This window comes from Plectrocnemia conspersa, unplaced genomic scaffold (genome assembly GCF_051122295.1).
Source record: "Plectrocnemia conspersa isolate PC_06_02 unplaced genomic scaffold, ASM5112229v1 ptg000009l, whole genome shotgun sequence".
NCBI lineage: Eukaryota > Metazoa > Arthropoda > Insecta > Trichoptera > Polycentropodidae > Plectrocnemia > Plectrocnemia conspersa.
The window spans coordinates 18,212,857-18,235,879 of record NW_028277173.1 but is presented as its reverse complement, the minus strand read 5'-3'; the positions used below and the strand labels follow the sequence as shown (position 1 = coordinate 18,235,879).

The following is a 23,023-nucleotide window of genomic DNA, read 5'->3' as shown; positions in this document are numbered from 1 at the left end:
TAATAGCATACAGATATAATAAATGCACAATACTGGTTCATAAACATTAACATTGTTTACAATTTGTTAAGTTATACAATAACATAAAAAGAAAAATAAATTATACGAGTGTATACTAAATTAAAAGAAAAATACACAAAACCTTTTACAAATTTAAAAAAATCCAAAAAAAAAAAAAAATTTGGAAAAGAATGTAGCAGATGAGAAAAAGAAATTATACAAAATAATATATAATATACAAAATAAAACACATACAAAGGTAAATAAATCTAGCCATGTAGATCTGAAACTGATGACACTGCGATGAGCTTAACTGCATCAAAGCAATATGTGCTAAGGCATTTTATGTTTGTATTTAAATTTAAGTTTTGCTTTGTCGTAATCACCGATTCTTGAAATTAGTGGGTTTACGTGGTCCCGCGAGATACTTTTATAGTATTTTTCGGTTTGATAATAACAGTATTCTTTAATGGTGGGAATTAAATGTTTGGTGTGGAGTTTTTTAAGGTTAGTATAAAACGGTGTATTATAAATTATTTTTATGGCTTTATTTTGGATTACTTGAAGTTTATTAAAATTACTATTACTCGCGTTACTCCACACTGAACAAGCATAAGTTAAAACAGGTCTGATTAATTGTCTATAGACTAGAATTTTATTTTTTATTGTAAGCGCAATTTTTCTATTAAATATTGATTTTAGAGCCGCAATGGTGCCGAGCCCTTTCGACCGGAGTTCAGTTATATATTTATTGAATTTTAGTCTGGAGTCCAGGTGTATACCCAGGTATTTAACGCTCGCTCTCCATTCAATGTTATGCCCTTGTTCACTTTTAATGGGTGCAGGCAAGGGTTGTCTACGTTAGGTGAATATTATAGCTTCTGTTTTGTCTTGATTAATTTTAATTCTCCATTTCATAAAATATTTTTTTAAGTTTTCAAGGGATTTTTGAAGTTTAACTGCAATAGGTTTAAGACCATAATAACTAGTAAGGATTGCAGTGTCGTTAGCGTACATTGAGAGTTTAGTATTTTTTAACATTGGAATATCATTAGTATATAGAAATGAAGAGAAACTGGCCAAGTATACTTCCTTGAGGAACACCAGCTGGTATTTTACGCGGCGTCGAAAATGTATTATTTAGCGAAACAACATAGCTTCGATTCTTCAGGTAAGACCGTAACATGTGAATAATGTAATAGGGAGTTCCATATTTTAAAAGTTTATACATTAATCCATCATGCCATACTGTATCAAAAGCCTTTTCCATATCTAATAATAAAAGACCAGAACTTTTTGTCATATTAAAATCGGCAGTTATGTGCTCTGTTAATCTATTAAGTTGATGCGTAGTCGAGTGATTTTCGCGGAAAGCAAATTGCTCATTAATGAGTTTGCTATTAAGAGATTCCTTTAATCGAGATAATATAATTTTTTCAAATAATTTTCTAAATGAGGGCAGTAAACTTATCGGGCGGTAGTTAATTGGTATGTTATCTGCTTTGCCAGATTTTTTTATCGGATGAATTTTTGCCGTTTTCCAGATTATTGGGAAATATCCAAAAGATAAGCATGAATTAAAAATGTTATTTAAGTACTTAAAGCAAACAAAAGGAAGGTTTTTAATCAATATATTCTCTAATTTATCTATACCTGGAGCCTTTCTATTTGATAATCGTTTAACAATACTAAGAATTTCTGATATGCCGACTTGGTTATTGGATTTTTTATCTATTTGAGTTTTACTAATATCTTGAATTGCCCGGTCTACTTTATTTTGGGTTTTTTGGTCAATGTAATTTTGCGTAAGTGGATAAGATGTAGAAAATGTCTCAGCTAAAATCTCGAAAGATTCTCTATAGATATAGCCTTTCGTAAGCCGTACGCTCATTAGTGTCGGAAAGTGGAATACTGTGTCATTTTCTTGAACCGGTTCGTTATCAGTTTATTTCTATAATCTTGGTGAAAACATTTTAGCAAGAGAAACTTCTATAAAAGATCTTTGGGTCACTTTTGAGAGCAAGTGGAAGTTCTCTCTACATATAAACTACGTATGTGATAAATATTTCAAGAGGCTCGGCTTTGTTATGAGGAACGCATTTCACTGAAAAGATCCGTCAGTTATCTGCATTCTCTATAATACTTTAGATCGTTTAATTTTTGAATCGGTACCAATAATTTATAATCCCCGAATAATGGATAAAAATATATATATATAATAAGGTATTTGGTTATTATCCATTCTTGTAATCCATTTCAGGAGCTTTCGCAAAAATTTGTATGTCACTAAGCATTTCTTTAAACTACTGAAGGGTGCAGTCGACAATCAAACTGTTTTTATTTCGATCCCATCGTCTTTAAGTGACCGTTAGTACCAGGACATTATTAAACATTATTTTTGATCAACTTTATCTGTTTTAATTTTTATTTATATTTTTTCTTAGGTTTCAGAGATATGTAAGTTTTAATAAACAGTTTTTTTCACCTTAATTACAGAATTTAAAATTATGTGTCACAATCTTTATCTATTTTTGGGTTAATTTCTTATTAATACGATTTTCATCATCCGTGAAATGAACAATTTTATCCTTGAATTTGTTCACTCCATGTTTTGATCGTATAAATTTCACACTCAATGGGTTTTCATACCATACCTTTAATTTACGCTTGTATTTATTATCTAGTATTAGATATCTGTCTCGTTTAAGTCACTTATGTATTAAACACAGAAAAATTAAAGATTAATCACTATGTTTCTAATAATACGGATACAATTTACATACATATATTTGACTAATATAAAAATAATTAAAATTAGATCTTAAATGACTTTTTAAAATAAAAGTCTGTTAAATATTTTTAAATAAATAAAACTTATATCTAATTGTGATATTTGTACACATTATACATGTATACATTAGTATCACTCGCAAAAAATATTAAAACAACCCAAATTTTGTCTCTGTAACTTTTAATTAACCCTGATTAAGTTTTGTACCGAACCGACTTAACCAAAGTAATATGGTGTAGGTTTTTGTCACGTAATATCTTACTTGGTTCAATAAAGTGAGTTTCGTAAGATAACGTATTTACGTCTTTGACATAATAGTAGAAATATTATGTGCGTGTGTGTATCCTATAGTACATGTATAAGTATATGACGCGTGACACCACACGCGAAAAGAATTCTCAATAAGTTTGCGTGTTTTGAATATAAACTCCTTCAAAATATGGTATGATGAAAACATATGAACACGTTTATATAATAATTCTCTAGCGTAAATCAGAGCAAAAAATAAATTATTAGATAAACGTACATATGACATGTTTATATAAAAAATACATGACTATTAGAGACTGACTAAAATTATATTTTTTATTTTTTAATCGAAAGTACATGTGTATATAGAGTTGTGTGTTTATTTAAGTTTTAAGTTATAACATTAAACTTATGCATATATGATAATTATAATATTATCATTTTTATTTCATTCTCAGGAACAACTTTAAGACAACAGGCGAAAAGCTGGAGAGCTGAACACAAGGCTGCAAGGACATTGGGTATTATCATGGGAGTATTTCTAATTTGCTGGCTTCCGTTTTTCTTATGGTAAGATATTTAATACTATTTATATATTATATTTATTTGTAAAATGTGTAAAACTAATTTTTTAATATTGTATAATATTTTACGAAATTGTTAATTTTTTTCTTTATATATAATAAGGCAATAAAGATTGATATGTTATTAATTTATTACATCTTTAAATATAAATTTATATCCAAAAATATACATTTGCTATTAATCTGTTCAACAGTTATAATTGCAAAAGCAACTTGACGATTGTAATTAAATTTAAAATTAGAAGTTTTGATTATAATTTTAATTAAAAAGTTTTATTTAAAATAAATATTTTCTTTACACAAATTTAGTGATAAAATTCCTAATGTATTAATTTACCATTCAATTAAATTAATACTTCGAGTTAAAAATACATGGGTCAAAATAATTTTTGCTAGCTTTTTCATCGTTAAGAGATTGGTTTTTGATTTCAAAAGAAGCTTTTTACCCTAATAGCTACCAGAGTTGCTATAAATAACTCTTCGCATTGATATTACGAATCGTCTAGGCGTGTTGCGGAAGATTTTGTCCCGACCTTGATATGTTTTTTCCTTCGCAATTCTCGGTCTCCCAAGAGTGTCTCAGGTAGAGAAACTTTTAATTAAAACAAAGCCTTTTCATTTCTACGTGACAATTAAAATTATTCACGAATCGGTGAGCCAACCACAAATAAAATGGTCCAAAAAAATTATTTCATAAAAATTAAAAATATTTTTAATAAAAATACGTTGAGCGTTTTAATTATTTTTTTTAATGAAATATAAATTTGCTTTTCTTCTACTGCTTACGTAAGCGAAAATCTGAATATGCAATAAAATGCATTTTTATGTTTCTTTATCTAATAGAAGACAATACAATATAAATAGAGGATAACCTTACGTGGATTACTATCATATTTGTGTTTTGTCTATATTCAATAGAATAAAAGTTTTAAATTTATTTCATATATGTAACGTTTTTGTAGAAAGAACTTGATTTTTCTTAAACAAAGTTTGTTATGTGGTTTTCGACAACTTTCACGAAATCAAGATTTTTGACTTTCAAACTATTCTGCAGAGTTCGGAACATTAAAAATTCGAAGAAGCAATATCTGGTGAAGATTTTACAGCGTATGTTAAACGACGTGTGCTTAGCATAATTGTGATGAAAAACACAATAAAAAACTGTACTAAATATCAGAGGGTGTGCCCTAGGCAGCGTTCTTGGATCGATGCTATATTTGTTATAAATGAAAGATCTTCTAATATTCTACATTTAGCAATAACACTACAATAATGGCGTTTGATACCGACTTAAAAATACTATTGCTGATCTATGAAAAGTCAATGCTTTGATCTCTAAATGTCGAATCAGAACTAATACAGCTAAATCAAGTCATGTTACATTTACGCCTAACAAAGATACTTGTCCGTAAACGGAAAATCTATACCACAAGGAAAATCCATAAAATATCATGGAATCATTGAAATACTGACCTAAAAAACTCATACTTGAAACAAAACGAAACATCTGGGACCGCAACTAAGAGAAATAAATTCATAATATTTAACTCTATCATAAAACCGGCGTGGTGTTATGGATCTTAGATTTGTATTGTGACCTCCTTATCTAATATCAATATTCTTGAGAGATTCCAGAACAAATTCCTAATGTTAATAAAAGTTGCTCCTTGACTTGTGCTTAACAATTATATATTAAGTAACTGAAAATGTGTCACTTAAAAATATTAATGAAAAATATTTAAGCACATTAAAAATTAATCACAACATACTGACAATGTAAGCGTGTAAATATATTAAAACTAACAAAGAGGTTTCATTGACAAAGCAATATTTCGAGCACTTACAAACTTAGGAACATACAGACTAAAAAAAAACAGTTATTTTGTTATCTATGAAGCAAGCATTTTTAAGGTCGTACGGCTTGCAATATATTGCATGGTTCGAAATAATATCGTACGATAACACTCACCTTACATGCCAGCATAACTGTATCAAGGATCGTCTATTTCGAGTATAAATTTGCATTATTAATTTCTGTAATCTGTACTTTCTATATTAAATTTACGATAATGATTCGTATTTTTTTTAATATTACTGTAAAATTTTAAAACTGTTAACAAAATTAACAAATAAGAGAGTTTAACATATATTATTTTTTAATAATTTAAAAAAAATATAGTACAATAGACGATGTACTTGCAATGATTGGCAACTAATATAGGAGTATTTAAAAAACTATAATTATTATTTAAAAATCAATATAAATAGGTGTGAAACGAAAAAAGTTATTGTTTAAACATTGTGCTTTAAAAATTAGATGACAAAACAATGGATCTGTTCTTGATTGGTTTTAAAAGTTGTTGACGCGTATATAATATATTTCATCATAGAGAAAATACAAAATCTTTATTTGACTTTAAAACCAGTAATGGCTTTTGAAATTAGTAATCTCAACTAAGTTTAGAATTAAATATACAAATTTAGAACTTATTTTCATATAAAATCTTTAATAAATTTCTTCGAAATATAACTGCCATTAAATAAATCAAATTTATAATAGAATTTTGTATTAAATTATAAGATACATTGAATCAATTTAGCGTTTTAAATATGCTTTATCTATGAAGTTTCTTAGCTATAGAAATTTTTATTATAGAGAACATATAATAAATTAATTTGGCATTTAAACACGTAATGACTTTAGAAATTAAGTCTAAACCAGCATAATAATAAAGTTTAAAAACTAATTATTCAATTTTAATTCTAAAACAATTTTAGATCTCCTTTTTATATGAAATCCTAAATAAACTGTATTTATTTAAAATATAGTTTATTAATGAAATTATTTTTTTACCAAAAGTTTACACAAGGACTTTATAATGTTTTATAAAACATATTGAATCAACTCCAAAATTAATGCAGAGGTTTAAATATATTTTTTTTAAATTAATTTTAATAGCTAAGTTGTTAAATCCTAATCAAAATATTGATAGTCTTACTCCCACTTTTGCAAAGCTTTTATGAATCGATTCGAGCAGCTTAGATTTGCATTTGATTAACTTAATGAAAAGACTTAAATTTAGAGAACTGTCTATATTTTATTAATATTATATTATGTTTTTAAAGTACATTGTATATGTGTGTACCATAAATTTTAATATATTTAAATCTAATACAAGATAGACTGAAAATCACAATAATGAATGTTTGCGTTTTGCTACATATATTTATAAACATAAATTCCCCATTGGCAAATATCTCATTAAATAATTGTGAAAATTTTAATAAGAATATCCTTAAATATATTACATTTTTTTTGCTGTTTCTATGCTTGTGTTAGAGAATATTTAATATTAAAAAAATATATAGTATTTGATGTAATGCGAATAAATATGCCCGTTTTCCTACTAATTATAATTTGGATATATGTTACTCTTTTTGTTAATATTTTAAAATTGATTAAAAATAAATTTGCATTGATGAAACGCATTATTATCTAGTATTATTCATTAGAGTAGATACAAAAAAAAACAATATAAATATTATTAAGAAGCTCGATGTCTTCAATAAGCATTTTCCGTAATATTTCCTTCATGTTTAGTTTAAAAAATTGAGTTTATTTCCAACTATTGACATATATTGGATTCAACAGGTAGCTTCAAAGAAAAATATCTGACGCCATAAAATCGAGCAAAGGTAAATGTCAAATAAATGCAATAAGGCTGCATTGTGACTTGCTCAGTTTTAAAAATGTATAACCTATTATCTGTATGCCCCAATTCATTTTTTTGAATGATGCAATGATTTGTATTGATCAATAACCTTGCGGAATAAAAGTAAAATATAATATATATAAATATATAACAGTATTTATGCAGATGATTTATAAAATACATATCTAAAAGGGACAAAAATAGTAGTTTTTAAAGGCACGTTAGTATTATATTCGCGCTACCCAAAACGGAAGAAAAACACGATTCTGCGGAAACTTTTACCGGGACCCTACCGTTATTTACCGGCTTTTTGCCACCGGCAAAAAAAACATACACACACATGAACAAGAACATCCTGGCTCAAAAAAACAAACCCATTACCTATTTTCGTTCAACGGCACGACTACATTATGCGCGACGCGAAAGTTTTTTTCTCTTCATATTTTTATTCGCGTGTGTTGTTATGCAAATTGACGCTTCAGATGAAACTGTTTTAGACGATGTAAAAAAGTAGTATTTTCAAGTTATTTTTAATAGCATATACTCTATTGAGTGATGTTTGTATGATGTTTTCAATGTGATTTTTTGATGTATAGAATTATAAAAGCAATGAAATTCAAGTTACTGCATATTTTTTGTATACATCGAGAAACTAAAAATGAAGCACACAAATCATATCGGTTACCATATTGATCACTTGTGCTATGGTATGAGGCGGTGCATTGGAACTTTAAATTCAGATTTATGAGCTTTATTTTGCAATCGATTCTGTCAAGTAAAAAAAAATGTTTGATGTAAAGATAATATATTACCCAGAAAAGTTCGGTTTCTAATTATATTATAGTATAATAACAGCGAAATAATATTAATAATATTTTTTTAATATATTCTAATACTAAGCACATAATTACAAACTCTATAATTGAGTTGTACAATAACAACCAAAAATATTTACAAAAATAACTGAGAGTGTTCAGAATATTTATATAGTGATCCACACATTTTTTTATATTATTAAAATATTTATTTTTTACTTTTTCAGGTATGTCATCACGTCTTTGTGCGGAGACTATTGCCATTGTCCAGACAGCGTGGTCGTGATGCTATTCTGGATTGGCTACTTCAATTCGGCCCTCAATCCACTTATATACGCTTACTTCAACCGAGACTTTAGAGACGCTTTTAAAAACACCTTACAGTGTGCTTTTCCGTGTTTCCCCTGCTGGAAAAACTCTACGACGTCTCAATACGTCTAATCAAGCTTTAAGCCCTCAGCATGAGTACTATTCACTTTATCTATATTATTATTATTCATTTAAAAATCTTCAGAAGCTTAAAAAATCAATTACTATTACCCTAAAAAAATCGAGCTATAAACTTATATTATATATATTATATTCTTGTACTTTTGGCGCTGTCTATTTTTATATAGAATCGTTTCAACGAGCTACTATTGTTTTGTAATCATGGTATTAAACTGAATTTACCACTCAGGGAACTGTGTTCTTGTATAAGTTAAGTAAAGTACATACGTAAAATGTTTATATAATATGTGTTACATTCTAAAAATCTATATTATTATTTTTATATATACAACATAATTAAACATCGAAATATTATATGGATTGTTATATACAGTTTTCTAATAAAAACTTTATTGGGGTGCTATTTGTCAAAATATCAAGTTGAGTAATAAGACATTGCGTTTCTTTATGTTTCATAAGTCAATGAATTTTATTTGATGGTATTGTTTAATATTCCAGATTATATAACGAATTTATATATTTTTTTAGTATTTAATCTGTATAATTGTTCATTGACAAACATAATGTAAAAAAAAATGCAAATCAATGAAAAAAATAATCATAAAACAGATATTACTGATAAAACTATTATTGTGCTATGCGAAACAGATTTAAATTTTGTAAAGACATTTTTTTAAGCTACGTATATACTAATTAATAATTTAGGTTGTTATATATGATTTTTTTTTTTTAATTTTATTTTTCAATAGTTTCTTCTATAATTATTTAATTTCCATGGCCTAACGACTTACTCCGTTAAATTATATTAGAGGGACATATTAAGTTACTAACAAACTTGATAAAATAGATTATTCAATAAATAAATGGATCGTGGAAACTATGGTAATATAAACGCATAGTTCATTCAGGTGAGCACAGTTTGTAAATAAACCTAAATCTAGTGTCCAGGGAATTTATTTTGCCCCAAGTGTAAATATATTTATGTGCGCAATAAAAAAAACGCGATGTCTTAGTACTCAACTTAATATTATACATATATACAGAGTGCACAATTCTTACTGTGTATTAAAAATAATGTATCATTGGTTTGGTCTCTTGTCGATTTACGATACATATAAATAAATATACACGAACACACACAACTTGAAGCAATATACATTGAGACTATTTTATTTATTATGAAGCAAAAATAACAACGCATGAATTGCTATGAATAAGATGTACATAACATAAATAATAATATTAAAAAAAAAAACAAATTTATAAATGTGCATAATAAACTGTGATGATTGTTGTTTTACGTGTATATAAACGATGTTATATGATGTATATTAATAATATTAATAAGATGCTTATTTAGTTATGGTTTTGTATTTTTTCATGTATGTATAGCCGTGTCGTTACTACTAGTACATTGTATTAATTATTTATACCTTCGGCACGGCTTTGCACACATATATACAGTCTCAGACACATGAGGGAAACCTGTATAATTGGCAATAATAGTACATAATATACATAATTGAATGATAACACTAAATGTGATAGATATATTAGATATATTATATATATAAAGAAAAACACTTGTTAAAACATACGTTGTAAATTTGAAAAAAAATAATAAAGTATGAAGCATTTAATTTTTATTCTTTAAAATAAATCTGAAGTCAGTTATCCCTGCAAATATGTAAAGATAGGTGAGTGACCGTAGATTCCCTTGCCCTTCCGGAACCGGAAACGGGTTATGTAGGAAAATCGATATGAGTATATAGGTCATAACATCCTATTTATACGTCTTGTTCAAGATATGGTAGAGCAACACATTAAATAATATAAAAATGAAAAGACATAACATTAGCATAAAACTTATAACAGCAATAACTAAAAAATATTTGATTAGGAATACAATAGTGTTAACAATTATTATAAATAAATGTGTAAAATAAATAAGATTAAAAAAATATTTTTCCTTTTTTAAATTTTTTTTCGCCTGTATTTTGTATTTGTAAAAATAAATCAAATTTAAAAATAATCGTTAACTTAAATATTATAAATTTTTATTTTTACATATTTAAAAAAAAAAAATATAAATAATATGCTATATTTAAAAGTAAGCAAACCATCGTAGACTGGAGTAAATATTTAAAAATATACTTTAAACTTTAGAAGATACTTAAACTCTTTTCTTTGTCTGCAGCATAAAAAGTAAGTATTGTATATAAATAGGTTTCATGGCATTAAAAACAATGTAAAAAGTTAAAGCACCACAAACTTTTAAATGTAAAGTTATTTGATAAATTACTTTCTCGTGTTCAACGTAAACTAATATTAACAAATTTAAGTACATATGTTATTCACAGAATTCACCACGGTACTTTGAGATATCCCTTTTCTCTTTATCTATTTCAACCTTTCGTCCCCCTATATTGCGTCATCATCTTATGCTAAGTTTTCATCTTATTTCATCCGAAACAGATTGGATAGCTGCATCGTTGCATTTATTATTTGTTATTACTATGTGTACACATTATTAACTATTAAACTTATGGCAATATTAAATCATACGTATCGAATGGTTCATTAAAATAATCATTACAACATTAAATAGAGATCAAAAATGATCGCATAATTTAAAACCGAGCAAAGCGTCAGCTGTCCGATTATATATTCGAAACACACCAAAGTTTCAATGTAAAGCTTAAAACAAGAAAAGGGAACCATTAATCAAGGAAAGGGTCCTTGTCGTCCCTCGAAGCGACGCTTCAAAGCTAAATCTGTGCCTAATTTCACGCGAAAACTCATTAATTGCTACATTTTTGAAACGAAATACGAATCGTTCGATTAAACAACGTTGAAGATAATATCCAATTGCGATATCGTTTCAAGGTCATTCCACTGATTATAGCGTAATTATGCAAAAATATAGCCTAATTATTTTTTACCTTTTTGATCCGATAACGTTCGGTATTAAATTGGAAACCAATCTTCATTTTGAATTGAAACGATTGCCGTTATCAATACTAGTGTGCCATTATTTTAATTTTGAATCAATTAAATGGACGTATAATGAGCTTTCTTATACAGGATATTTCTGTTGCCCCAGAATTTGCCGCAAAGAGGGAAGCGGTTGCCTTTACAAGTTTTATCGTCTGAAGTATATCTGCGTCCTCTTAGTCACTCAGTGAGTGCAAGTTGTAAAACTTGGTTAAAGTTCTTTATGTGGTCGGAACAAGTCTGAAGTTTACAGTTATCTTCGAACCTTTTAAGCACATGGTCCATCCAGAAGATGGATTTAGATAATTTCAATATTTTAAGAAATCTAATTATTTATTTTTAATTCAAGCTCGACATTAATTTAAGTTCGTTTAATGCGCACAAAATTTTAAGTTTATATTCAGCATTCCAATTGACCTATATTCATCTCTTTACAATTAAAAAATCTCTGCCCTTATATTTTTTAGTAAAAATTACATCAATAGCCATTTTTTTATTAACTTAAAAATCATCCATCATATACTAAAACATATTAAAAACAAAGTTATCATATCCATTGTCTTACAACTTTTAACCAAACAAATAAAGTATTGATTGGTTTAAAACAAAAGATATAGCCAAAAAAAATTGCTCTTAAACAAATAAATGCTTTTGCTGTTTCAGATTTCATCTCTGTTGCCATAAAATTTTCCAAATTATAAATATATTTAAAACTAGTCTTAATATTAAAATTTCTTTGGTGTTGCTCTAAAAATATCGTGCTGTTAGTTTCGCGCTTCAAGAGTTGATAACGAACAACTTAAGGCGTTTGTTAAATTTTAACTATGCACATAAATTTGAAAGCTCATACAAAAAGGCGTTATTAATACAATAACTTTAAAAAACAACTTAATAAATGGTGACGGAAAGATAAAGCTTTAAATTTTCACTAAAAAAAAATTGAAATCACAGCGAAACTATCACAGCAAAGTTATTAGCAAAAAATAAACATAGTTCACCAAGACTAGGTTAATCTAAAATATTGAAAGTATATTGAAAAGTTTTATCAACGTTAGAACATCAAAATTATACACCAACACTATAACCAATAAGTATTCGAAAAAAAGTTTAAGATATACTGGTAAATTTAATTTATAGACGTTAATATTATCTTATAGATATCGTGCAATGATTTTTCACTTATATGTTTATACTTATATGTTTCATCTTTACAATACTGAGGTTAAAATTTCTATGCATGCATTAAAGCATATTTTTATATTTAATTTCCTGTTCATTTCACACGATAAAATGCATAAGTTTATTCACGTACACCCCACTGTCTGACAGTATTATTTATAAAAAGTAGAGTTATACATTTTATAAATTATGTGGAATAATAGTACACATTTCTATTTGTGTTTTTAATCATAATTTCAAGTATTTTGTTTAATGTACTAATTACTTATATTCTGGTCTTGACTTTAATTTGCTATTATTGAATTAACATTTTTAATCTCCTACAAAAATTACTATTTATTACAAGCAACCACCTTGAAATGTCCCTTTGTGATTAGAGCCATTAGCACGACTTTTTCTTTAACGGTATTACATACAAAAAACAGATTATCAGTGTGACATTACATAACAAATTTATGACTGTAAGACTATCGATATAACGCTAAAATTTCCTTCTCAGAGCAATTAACATACGGAAATGTTATATATATGAGAACTAGCACTCGAGCTTAAAAATTAATTTTAGATTTTTTCATGCAGAGCCATAACACGAAAAATCAATAATGTAGCAATAATAAAATTTTATTTAATAGTCAGAATACCAATATATATATATGACTTTATTTCTAAATATTTATCGCATATTATGATATATATGTTTTTTATTTCGTACATACATACATTTATCATATTATTTGTAAGCTTAAGTAGCTCATTATTATATTTTTTTATTTCCATATTATAAGACATAGCTTGATTTAAATTAATAATCACGATATTTATACGTGAGGTTAGGTAAATTCAGAAGAACTGTGTTAATTGATATGGATTAAAATTAAAATTTAACAATAAACACTAAATCCGATCATATAGACATGATTAAAGTTTAAAAACACCAAGCTTTATATATGATTTGAACCCAGAACTTTCTCAAGTATTAGTCACCGACTATACCACTTGTTTTTAGTGCTGGTCTGAGTCTGCCAAAAACTTATGAAATTGTGGTATTTTCGTTCATATAAAATGCTTAATACCTTTTAATAGCATATTCAATAAATATCGTAAACTAGTGAGCAAAAAGTAAACAGCTACGCGAAACCATTAATTTTAAATAAATACTTGAATAAAAATTACGCCAAAAAGTTTTCTAAAATGTGAGTATAAATTATTTTAAAATACACATATTTTGACTAGTGAAGTTTAATTTAATAATTAGTTTTTGTTTAAATAAAATATTTATATATTTTTCAGCAATTAATAACTATTTAAATTGTAAAAGGAATTATTTTTTTAAAACATTTTAAGACACTTATACTTGTAATAAAGTTTTGTGTTACATTCATTATTATGAATCAGGGGAAAGACGCCGTAAGAATATATTAATTGGTGAAGTGGCTTAATTTTACCTTTTTAACAAGCATATACTTTAGTAAATAAATAATAATATATTTTAAAAATATTTAACAATATGTGTAGATATAATTAGCTAAGTGAACTACAAGGATTCCGAATGCGGCTCTGGCGGCTTAATCTATGGCGATTGTTTAATTTGAATAATTGTAACCATATTTATCTGTAATCTGTAGCCATCTATATTATTCCAGGAGCGCGACCCAGGATTATGATAATGTTAATGGGATATAATATTTCGGTCTGAGGTTATGGGGTCTCGGAATCTGGTGAACTGTAAATATGCAAGAGATAAATTAAACTGTTTTAGTTGGATGAAATAAAACGTCGGGTACGTGGACTGGAGGCTTAGAGGTTTATACGTGTTGTATATAATGTGGTATTAAAAATTAACTATGGTTATTTAGCGGAATAATATTTTAGTTTATAACAATATCAATTAAATTTTTAAATTATATAGACTTTGTGTATTTAACGATTAATGCTTTATGTACCTAATATTGTTAAGATGTTTTTTAATAAAATATAATTACAATTTCAAGAATGGAATCAAAATTTAAATATTTTATCTTTCTTTATTATTGCCTAGCGTCCATATAAGCTATGAAAGATCTGCTACCAAATATTTTTGACAAAATATTTATAAGCTTATTCTTAAATTTTAGCTAAATGCTGGTTAAAAAAATGTAAAAATGTATATATGTATATATGTATTTGTATATACTATGTTATTATTATTATATTCCTGAACTTCAATTTATGCATATACAATAAATTAAACTAAAAGTTATAAATAGCAAATGTATAAACAATTGTGCATATATTGTAATTAAATAGTACGAATAGTACAACGAGAAGTTTTTGTATAAAATTATACAATACAATATTATATTATTTGAGTTTAGCTTGTAAACTTTGAGACGAGAAGAATGAGAAATAAAACTTATTATGTAGTTTGAAAACATATTTTCTTAATGTGATTGTATAAAGTAAAATAGCGAAATATGCAGCAAAGAAGAGTCATTAAAACTTTATTTATTATCTGAGAATTGGTGAAGATAAAAAAACATAATAATATCACAAATATTTTATACACGATTTTAACTTTAAATAATGTAATTACGAGCAAATGTTATCTTATTTTTAATGATATTAACTTAAAATTTATTATTATTGTAAGTTTGTCTATTTTTACTTCAAATATATGACAATTCCCGAAGCTCGCCGGAGTGAAATATTTATCTATGCCTCTAAATATTTGATGCAGCAAACGTTTCGGATTTATACGCCTTTAACCCAAAAAGACAAAAAAGGGTCTACTCTAGCCGTTTCATAAATAAATCCAGCAACGCAACCCTCATAAATAATCGCAACACGGAACGCCGTAAATTTTATTAAGTCCCGTAAAGAGAATATTCCAAATCGGCGAAAAGACTTGGCTAATTTTTGCTCGGCGTGCAATTTTATTACACAAAAAGTTGTTTGGTGTATAATAGGGTTGCAATTAAAAATTTTGATTAAGGAACCCACAGTTAAAGTTATTACTCTAATTTTTTGTATAAATTCTAAATAGCTAATTTTAAATAAAAGGTATTTTGCGTATTATATTTTTTTTGCATTAAGCAATATTTGGAAAAACAATTTATAATTTAAAATATTTGAGAGCTTAAGTAAAATATAATATATTATGATCATTTAAAAATTATAGTGCAACACTATCTTAATACTTAGTGACATAATCAAGTTTTCTTGGTAAGTATTTTTATAAAAACTTTTTATTTTTATGAGTTTACAGCATAAGTTAATACGATTGTTTTTTTTATAAATTAAGTGAACTAATACGATGGACCTGCTTTGTATTGCTGGTTTATAACTATTTTTCCAGATGGAAAATGTGAATGCCTGATTCATTTTCAGTGGCACATTTACATATTATTAACAATACAATGCTAAGTATAACAAAAAAAAGCTTACAAAAAATAATATGACAATTATAAATATATAATATATATATAAGTTTTAAATAAATGATCTTAATAAAAAGTTTTTTATAAAGAATACTTTTTTTTAACAAAAACATTAGTAAAAAAACATTTTTTAAAAGTTCATTAGGAAAAGAAAAAAATATTAGGTAATCAATATGTGTCACATAAATGAAAATACAACATGGTTTTTTCGGCGACAAGATAAAGGATGACTTATGGATGGATTTTTTTCATTATATTTTGTATGAAATCTAAAAATAAATTCATAAAACAATATGTATAAAAATGGCAAGAACAAAGAGACAATGAGATAAGTAATATAATATGCTATAGTCAGTATTCTACCTCAAATAAGAATTTGGAGTTGAAGCTCGTGTCTTGAATTTTAGTTATTAAAAACTGACATAATTCTTGTTTCAAGTTCCAGAATTGTTAAAGAACTTTACAGAAGGATAATTAACGTATCTCGATGTAGTATGATAAACCGGAATATTTGCTTTGTAAATCACTTAAGATAGCAGATGACTGTCGCTGATTGTAATTATATTGAAATGTTCTTATATACAGCAAGCAGCTAAGCACTAACTTTAAATATCTAAAACAAGTATTTATAAAATTAAATTGACAAAATAAACATATTTTTATTTTTTAATAATTTAACATATTTTTATTTAAAAAAAAGCGGATATTTTGTTTAAAAGTAATGCCAGGGATTTTCCTAGATTTTAACCGTCCATTCTGTAATACAGCAATGCCATGTATGGTGACCCTGCTTAATTCTCTGATACGGCAAGACACGATCTGGGGATAACGTTCGAAATTTACATTTGCAATGGGATTGAAATTAATTTAGGGAAAGATACGATGGATATACGGGTTCGAAACGTAATTCAAAGAGATTCGTTCGTGTTTATATGTGTTTTAACGTTAGAATCTGGTGAAATACATTTATATTGTTATAATCTGTGAGTTTACAGTCAGAGTTTGAACTTTTTCTTCAGTAAACTTGTTTAAAATGCACCGAGGACGGGTTTAAACTTTCAACTGGGGATTATTGTTTTTTTGGTTGGCGACAAATATACGCCACTTGGTTTTAAATTTTAAACATTTTAAGTTAATAAAGAAGGTTATTATTGTCGTAAGATTTATGTTTGATTTTAATAGAAATTTATATTTTAACTTTAAGCTTTCATAAGTTTAGAATCAAATAAGCACATACAATTATTTAATGCCAAGCTGGCAATCAATCTAAATTAAATATTTTTTAAATTTAACGTATTTATTCGTATTTAGTCCAAATTCAATTTTTTTGTATTTTAAAATTTAATATTCATCCTTATTTCGGGGTAATATATAAAACGGTTGTATGCGTCAAATAAATTCAAAACGTTTTACAAATAAAAAAGTCTAAAGCGCAGCTGCGCCACCAATATACAGAAGTCAAAAGTATATTATAATACAGGTTGTTCCGAAACTCACTAGATTATTTAAAATTCGAATAAAAATTTACTAGCAATTTAAAAAAAATCAGATTAAAAGGCAATTTTAGAAAATTAATAATAAAAAAATATTACGACTGAGCAACGAGTAAAAGTAAGCAAATTATGGTTACCGCATCAACACTTAATTATTTTAACCCTTAGCTTAAACTCCATTTAATGACTTAAATGACTCAGGCAAAAAAAAAATTTGGGCTTCTACAGTGGTGCAGATCAAAAATCAAGAATTTATGAATTTAATAATTTTTAATCATTTTTAGTAACCTAACCGTATGCCCAATGCGGTACAACGGGGTAAATCTGTATAAGCTGAGTAAGTCAATCAGACAGAATGAACTAATTGGTGACATCTATATAAATAATTATAAATTTGTATATATATATATTTATTTTAATATTAATAAATATTACTGTGCAGCTAGAACCTGTTTTAATTAATAGCCCATTTTATAAACATAAAAATATAAATCTGTTGCTGTGACTCGAACGCGTGACCTCTAGGTTACCAGTCTATATCTTACTGATTACGCTATTCCGACCTTATATTATGTAAGAACATAAGTTTATTATTTTAAAAGTATTTTTAATTACTTGTTATTGTCTAAATAAAATATTCAATATTTGCTTGTTTTGCCAGTTAAAACATTTTTCTGTAAATGGGTTTTTATTATTCATCTTATTTTCACTACTAGTTTATCTAATAAAATTAAATATTCTAACATTATAAAAATGTTAGGTTTATATCTAAGTTATGTAATCAAAACAATAAACCAAAAATTACTACGGCGGAAAAAATCCAAATTATGTTCAATAAATTGAAGTTTGGAGTCCGGGTGTAAGTTAAGGTATTTAACGCTGGTTTAGCTGCCCTCTTCGTTTAGAAAAAAATTGTAGTAGAGTTTGTCTATGTTTTGTGATAATAATTGCACCTGTTTTAATCTAGTTGATTTCAATTTTCCACTTCTCTAAATATTGATTTAAGAATTCCAAATACCTTCCTGATGAAATTTTACGCGGCATTGAGTGTTAATTATTTAGTGAAACAACATTGCTAATACTTATAAGGTATAAGCGTATTAAGTGTAGCAAATAGTCAGAGGTTTTATATCTGAATTCAAGCCGTCTTATTTCTTTAACTAACATCAAAAGTCTAGTAATCTTATTCGTAATAAAAGTCAAGCACATATATTTCATTGAACTATTAAGTTGGTATTTTTTCAATTGATTTTTTCGAACGTCAATTGAAAAGAAAATATACCTTAAAGATAATCTTTTACTCATAAGGATTATTTTTTCAAATATTTTATGAAATGACGGTATTAAATTAATGTGTCAATTAGTAAGTTTTTTAGAAATTGCTAATAGAACAGCTGTTCAAAAACATTGAATTTATTATGCAAATCGGCATCCGCTTCGAAACTGTTTAAGCGAAAATAATGTAGTTATTACAAGTCACAAAATTTGACTTGGAAAAGTTTTCAATAAACAAATAATATAACTCCATTAACTGTACAACTTTGCTCAAAAATAATTATTTAACCATAGGGTTATTTTAGAGCAAAAAAAGAAATAAAATTTTCTTGGATTAATATAAAAAAGTTAACCCGACTATAATTTTTTACTAACTACTTTTTTTATTAGTTACCACATTACACAATCTTATTGCTGTGAAGTAATTACAGCTTAAATTTATTTTTGGAAACCGATAATTTGGCATGCCTTTTTTATTTCTGGTTCAAGACGGAACTTCCGAAGTGCGCATCCTTCGCGGGTTACTAGTAGTGATTTTATATGTACAAAAACAATTTTATTACATAAGGCAAAATTGCGTAAATGCATTTTTTACTTGATCCTTCGAAGTAATTCCTTCAAATGACCCAAAAAATTTTGAAGATGGTCCCCTCGTGTTGTTAAAAAAATCGTCGATATCAATCACAACGGTGCGTATTGTTAAAACTGTCGTACTTCTACGGAAATCTTAACAAAAAAGCTTCTTCTGATTTTAGAAAGATTAGAGCTTTATATCTCAAACGTTTTTGTTTTAGACATGAGTTGAGCAACAATAACCTGGAGGACTACATTACTGTATACACTTGAGCACTCTATCCCAAATATATAAGTCCTTTTGGAAGAAATAAACGAGTTTACGTTCTGCTCTAGATCGAAGAATAAAGACCTCTACATCTCCTCGATATCGTGGGTATTAAGGAATTTTTTCGCCCTTTCAAAGGTTTTACGAGGCCTATGAGGCCCACATTAAATAAAACACCTTTGCTTAAGGTTGCGTTACAATTATATATTTTCTGTAACCTGAAGTTTCTTAACTCCCATATTACCGATTTTTAACCTCCGTCCCTAAAAAATCAGTAAAAATTAATGGCTATGTAAAAGCCCAGGTAGAAGATATAGAAATCATAAGAAAACATGTATTTAAATAAATTTACACGAGCATAATAATTGAGAAGTTTAAAGTAAGAATATTAATTATATTAAGTATATATTATTTATTAGTATTAATTTTCTAAGCATAACTACATAAATATTATATTATATTATTTATTTATTTTGAGGTAAGAATATTTAATTTAATTAATTATCGTGTATTTATCTCAATCTAAAAAAAAAATTAAAAATGTATTCATGGATACAACAAAATTATAAAAAAATCGATGTTTTACATATAGTTTAATATTTTTTTAATTCCTATTTTATTAAATAATTTATCTAGAGCTTTATTTTGTTGTAAGCCAATACCATCTGTTGGCGAAATACAAAAAAATGCGTGGACATATATATTGGTTCTAATCTTGACTCAAAACATTTGTAAACCATTTTTTCGTATTGTATTTAATTTATAATATACAAAATGTTTTGTATTAGATTTATAATATTTATAAAGTTTTATTATAAATGCTATACATTAATTGTATTTCATCTAACTGATTTATAAAATATATAAAAGCAATAAACCAGAAAAAAATTTAAAAGCTTAATTTTAAACTATTGGTATGTTTTGATTTAAGTTTATATTATTAAAATTTAAAAATATATCAAATGCTTTCAAAAAATTACATTTTATAAAAGTAAATTTAATATACTGTATAAATTATGACACTAAGCAAAATTCATTTTCTTATTTTGATTTTATAATTTTATTTTTGTAAATAAGCGATATTATTTGTGTAGATGAACTAAATTAGCAACATTTTGGTATATATTTTTTTTAATATACGTATTATAAGTAGCATACTATTGATCCTATTTAAAAATATAATAGTTAATTCTTAAACCTCATCACAAAAATATATTTTGCAACTTGGATTTTAGATGGCATTAACTTCGCTAGATTGAAAATATTTTTATAATATTTTGGGACACTATTGCAAGCTAATAAGCTTAATACACAATATATTTATTAAAATTATCTTTAATTATTTAATATGAAAAAGTCCATTATCTTTTAAAAAACAAATTTTTCATATAGCGCTTTAATTAGCGTATAAAAAACTATAAAAATAAAAAAATATTGTATAAAGCCTGAAAAACCCTAAAAACAATATTTTTTGGAAAGTTTTAATGTCCTAAAAACAATTTAAAAAGCTATACATATATTAAAATCATGTGGATTGTGGACCTTCTAATTTTTACCTTTAAATGGCTATAAAAACTTGCAAAAGGAATAATAACATATATATTTTTCGTATAAAGAATAAACATAGTAGGCAGTTTTTTTTTTATTTTCAATTTTTTATCTAAAATATCGAATAAATTTGTTTAAAATAAAAAAAAACAGATTTTGAGGTATTTTTCAAGCCACTAAAACTCGTATAAAGGGGTTGAAAATGAGGTAAATTTATTGCTTATGACATTCTCTACATTTTTTAGAAATCAGAAAAGAACCGATTTTTAAGATCTTTTTCGAGTGGTAAAAAATTAGGTTCTTAAAAGACCCTTATTTTTCATATGAATATAAACTGTCTTAATTAGAAAAGCTTTTTTGATTCTTCAATTATATTTGCTATTTGTGATGATCTCAATAATTTATTATTGTTTTGAACTAATTAACATCATCAAAATAAGGATTAAGTTTAAGAATGAAAACATATCTGGTACAAGACCAATACACACGAACAAAAAAAGGCATAACATTTTTTTTATTTGCAGCAATAATTGTAAAATACTATTTCATAAAATAAACATCGGTTCCTATTTACTAGCAAATCTTAACCAATTTTCAATAATTTTGAGAATTAAGATAAAATATATATTGAAACAAATTAAATTAAATTTTTAAAATAGCGTAACCTTATCCAATTATAAAAAATAGATATTTTAAATATGTTTAGAATATTAAAAGGTATATTAGTTATATAAAATATTATTACATATACGTACAACACAATTTGATTTATTTTTATTTACGATATAAACTCAAAGGAAATAAGCAAGATAGTGAATACAACATGGAAAATGAAAATTAAAGACATGAAAGTGACACCGGAAAATGCATTTCCTCACAGTGTATTTCAAAAGACTGCCGTAACAAGACAGCAGAAATAAGAGCTAAAAGAAGTATTGAAAATTTCTATATTGAATTTTTATTCACAGCACATGTCGGAAATTGTACGTGAATAAATATAATTACGATTCACTGCGCTTTGTTGGCTTTGCAATAAATCATTGGATCGTGGAATTATTATTCTAATTCGGGCATAAATCGTTCTTCTGTGACGACATGCAGGTCTGGCGAATAAGACTAAGGATCTAGTGGGTACATTTAATATTTGGGTGGGCGAAATGATTTATTGACTTGATATATACGGTTGGAAATGAAATGTCATAAAGCGAGAATGAAAAATGTTACCGCGGTATCAGGTACGTCGGTTACAGTAGCCAGAAGCGATGACAGATATTTTTTAGAAATATGATCCTAAAATATCAAACGCAGGTACAAAGATACAATGCTCTTATTCAGTGATTCTCAAACATTTAAAATATCGAGAACCTTTAACAGTCAATGCGACATGGCTATTTAAATAACATAACTGAATCTATCTTACATTATAACAGCACTTAAATGTATGTTAAAATAACCACTGTCAGCAAAGTTTTCGGTGCTTCTAAAATATATGGTTATGCTTAAAAAAAAATTAAAAATTCATACAATCAATTGTCAAACAGAAATAGCATAACATTTTTTATATGGGGCCAAGATTAACCAACCTTTAAAATAAAACTAATCGCTACGTGTTGACTCGATGGCAGCAAGCAACAAAGTGGTTTCAAAGGATTTGATTTCAAAAAATATATTTTTT

At 26.5% G+C, this 23,023-nt stretch overlaps 1 protein-coding gene across 1 annotated transcript in view; it reads left to right on the top strand.

Annotated features, from left to right (window-relative positions):
• Window positions 1-8,706, top strand: part of LOC148232127 (octopamine receptor beta-2R-like) — a 140,148-nt gene extending 131,442 nt beyond the window's left edge. Inside the window, exons 3-4 of the mRNA XM_088193776.1 lie at window positions 3,499-3,610; window positions 8,380-8,706. Coding sequence (XP_088049902.1) covers window positions 3,499-3,610; window positions 8,380-8,593 — 326 coding nt within the window. The 3' untranslated portion in view covers window positions 8,594-8,706. The remainder of the gene's footprint in view (window positions 1-3,498; window positions 3,611-8,379) is intronic.
• The last annotated feature ends 14,317 nt before the right edge of the window (window positions 8,707-23,023 follow it).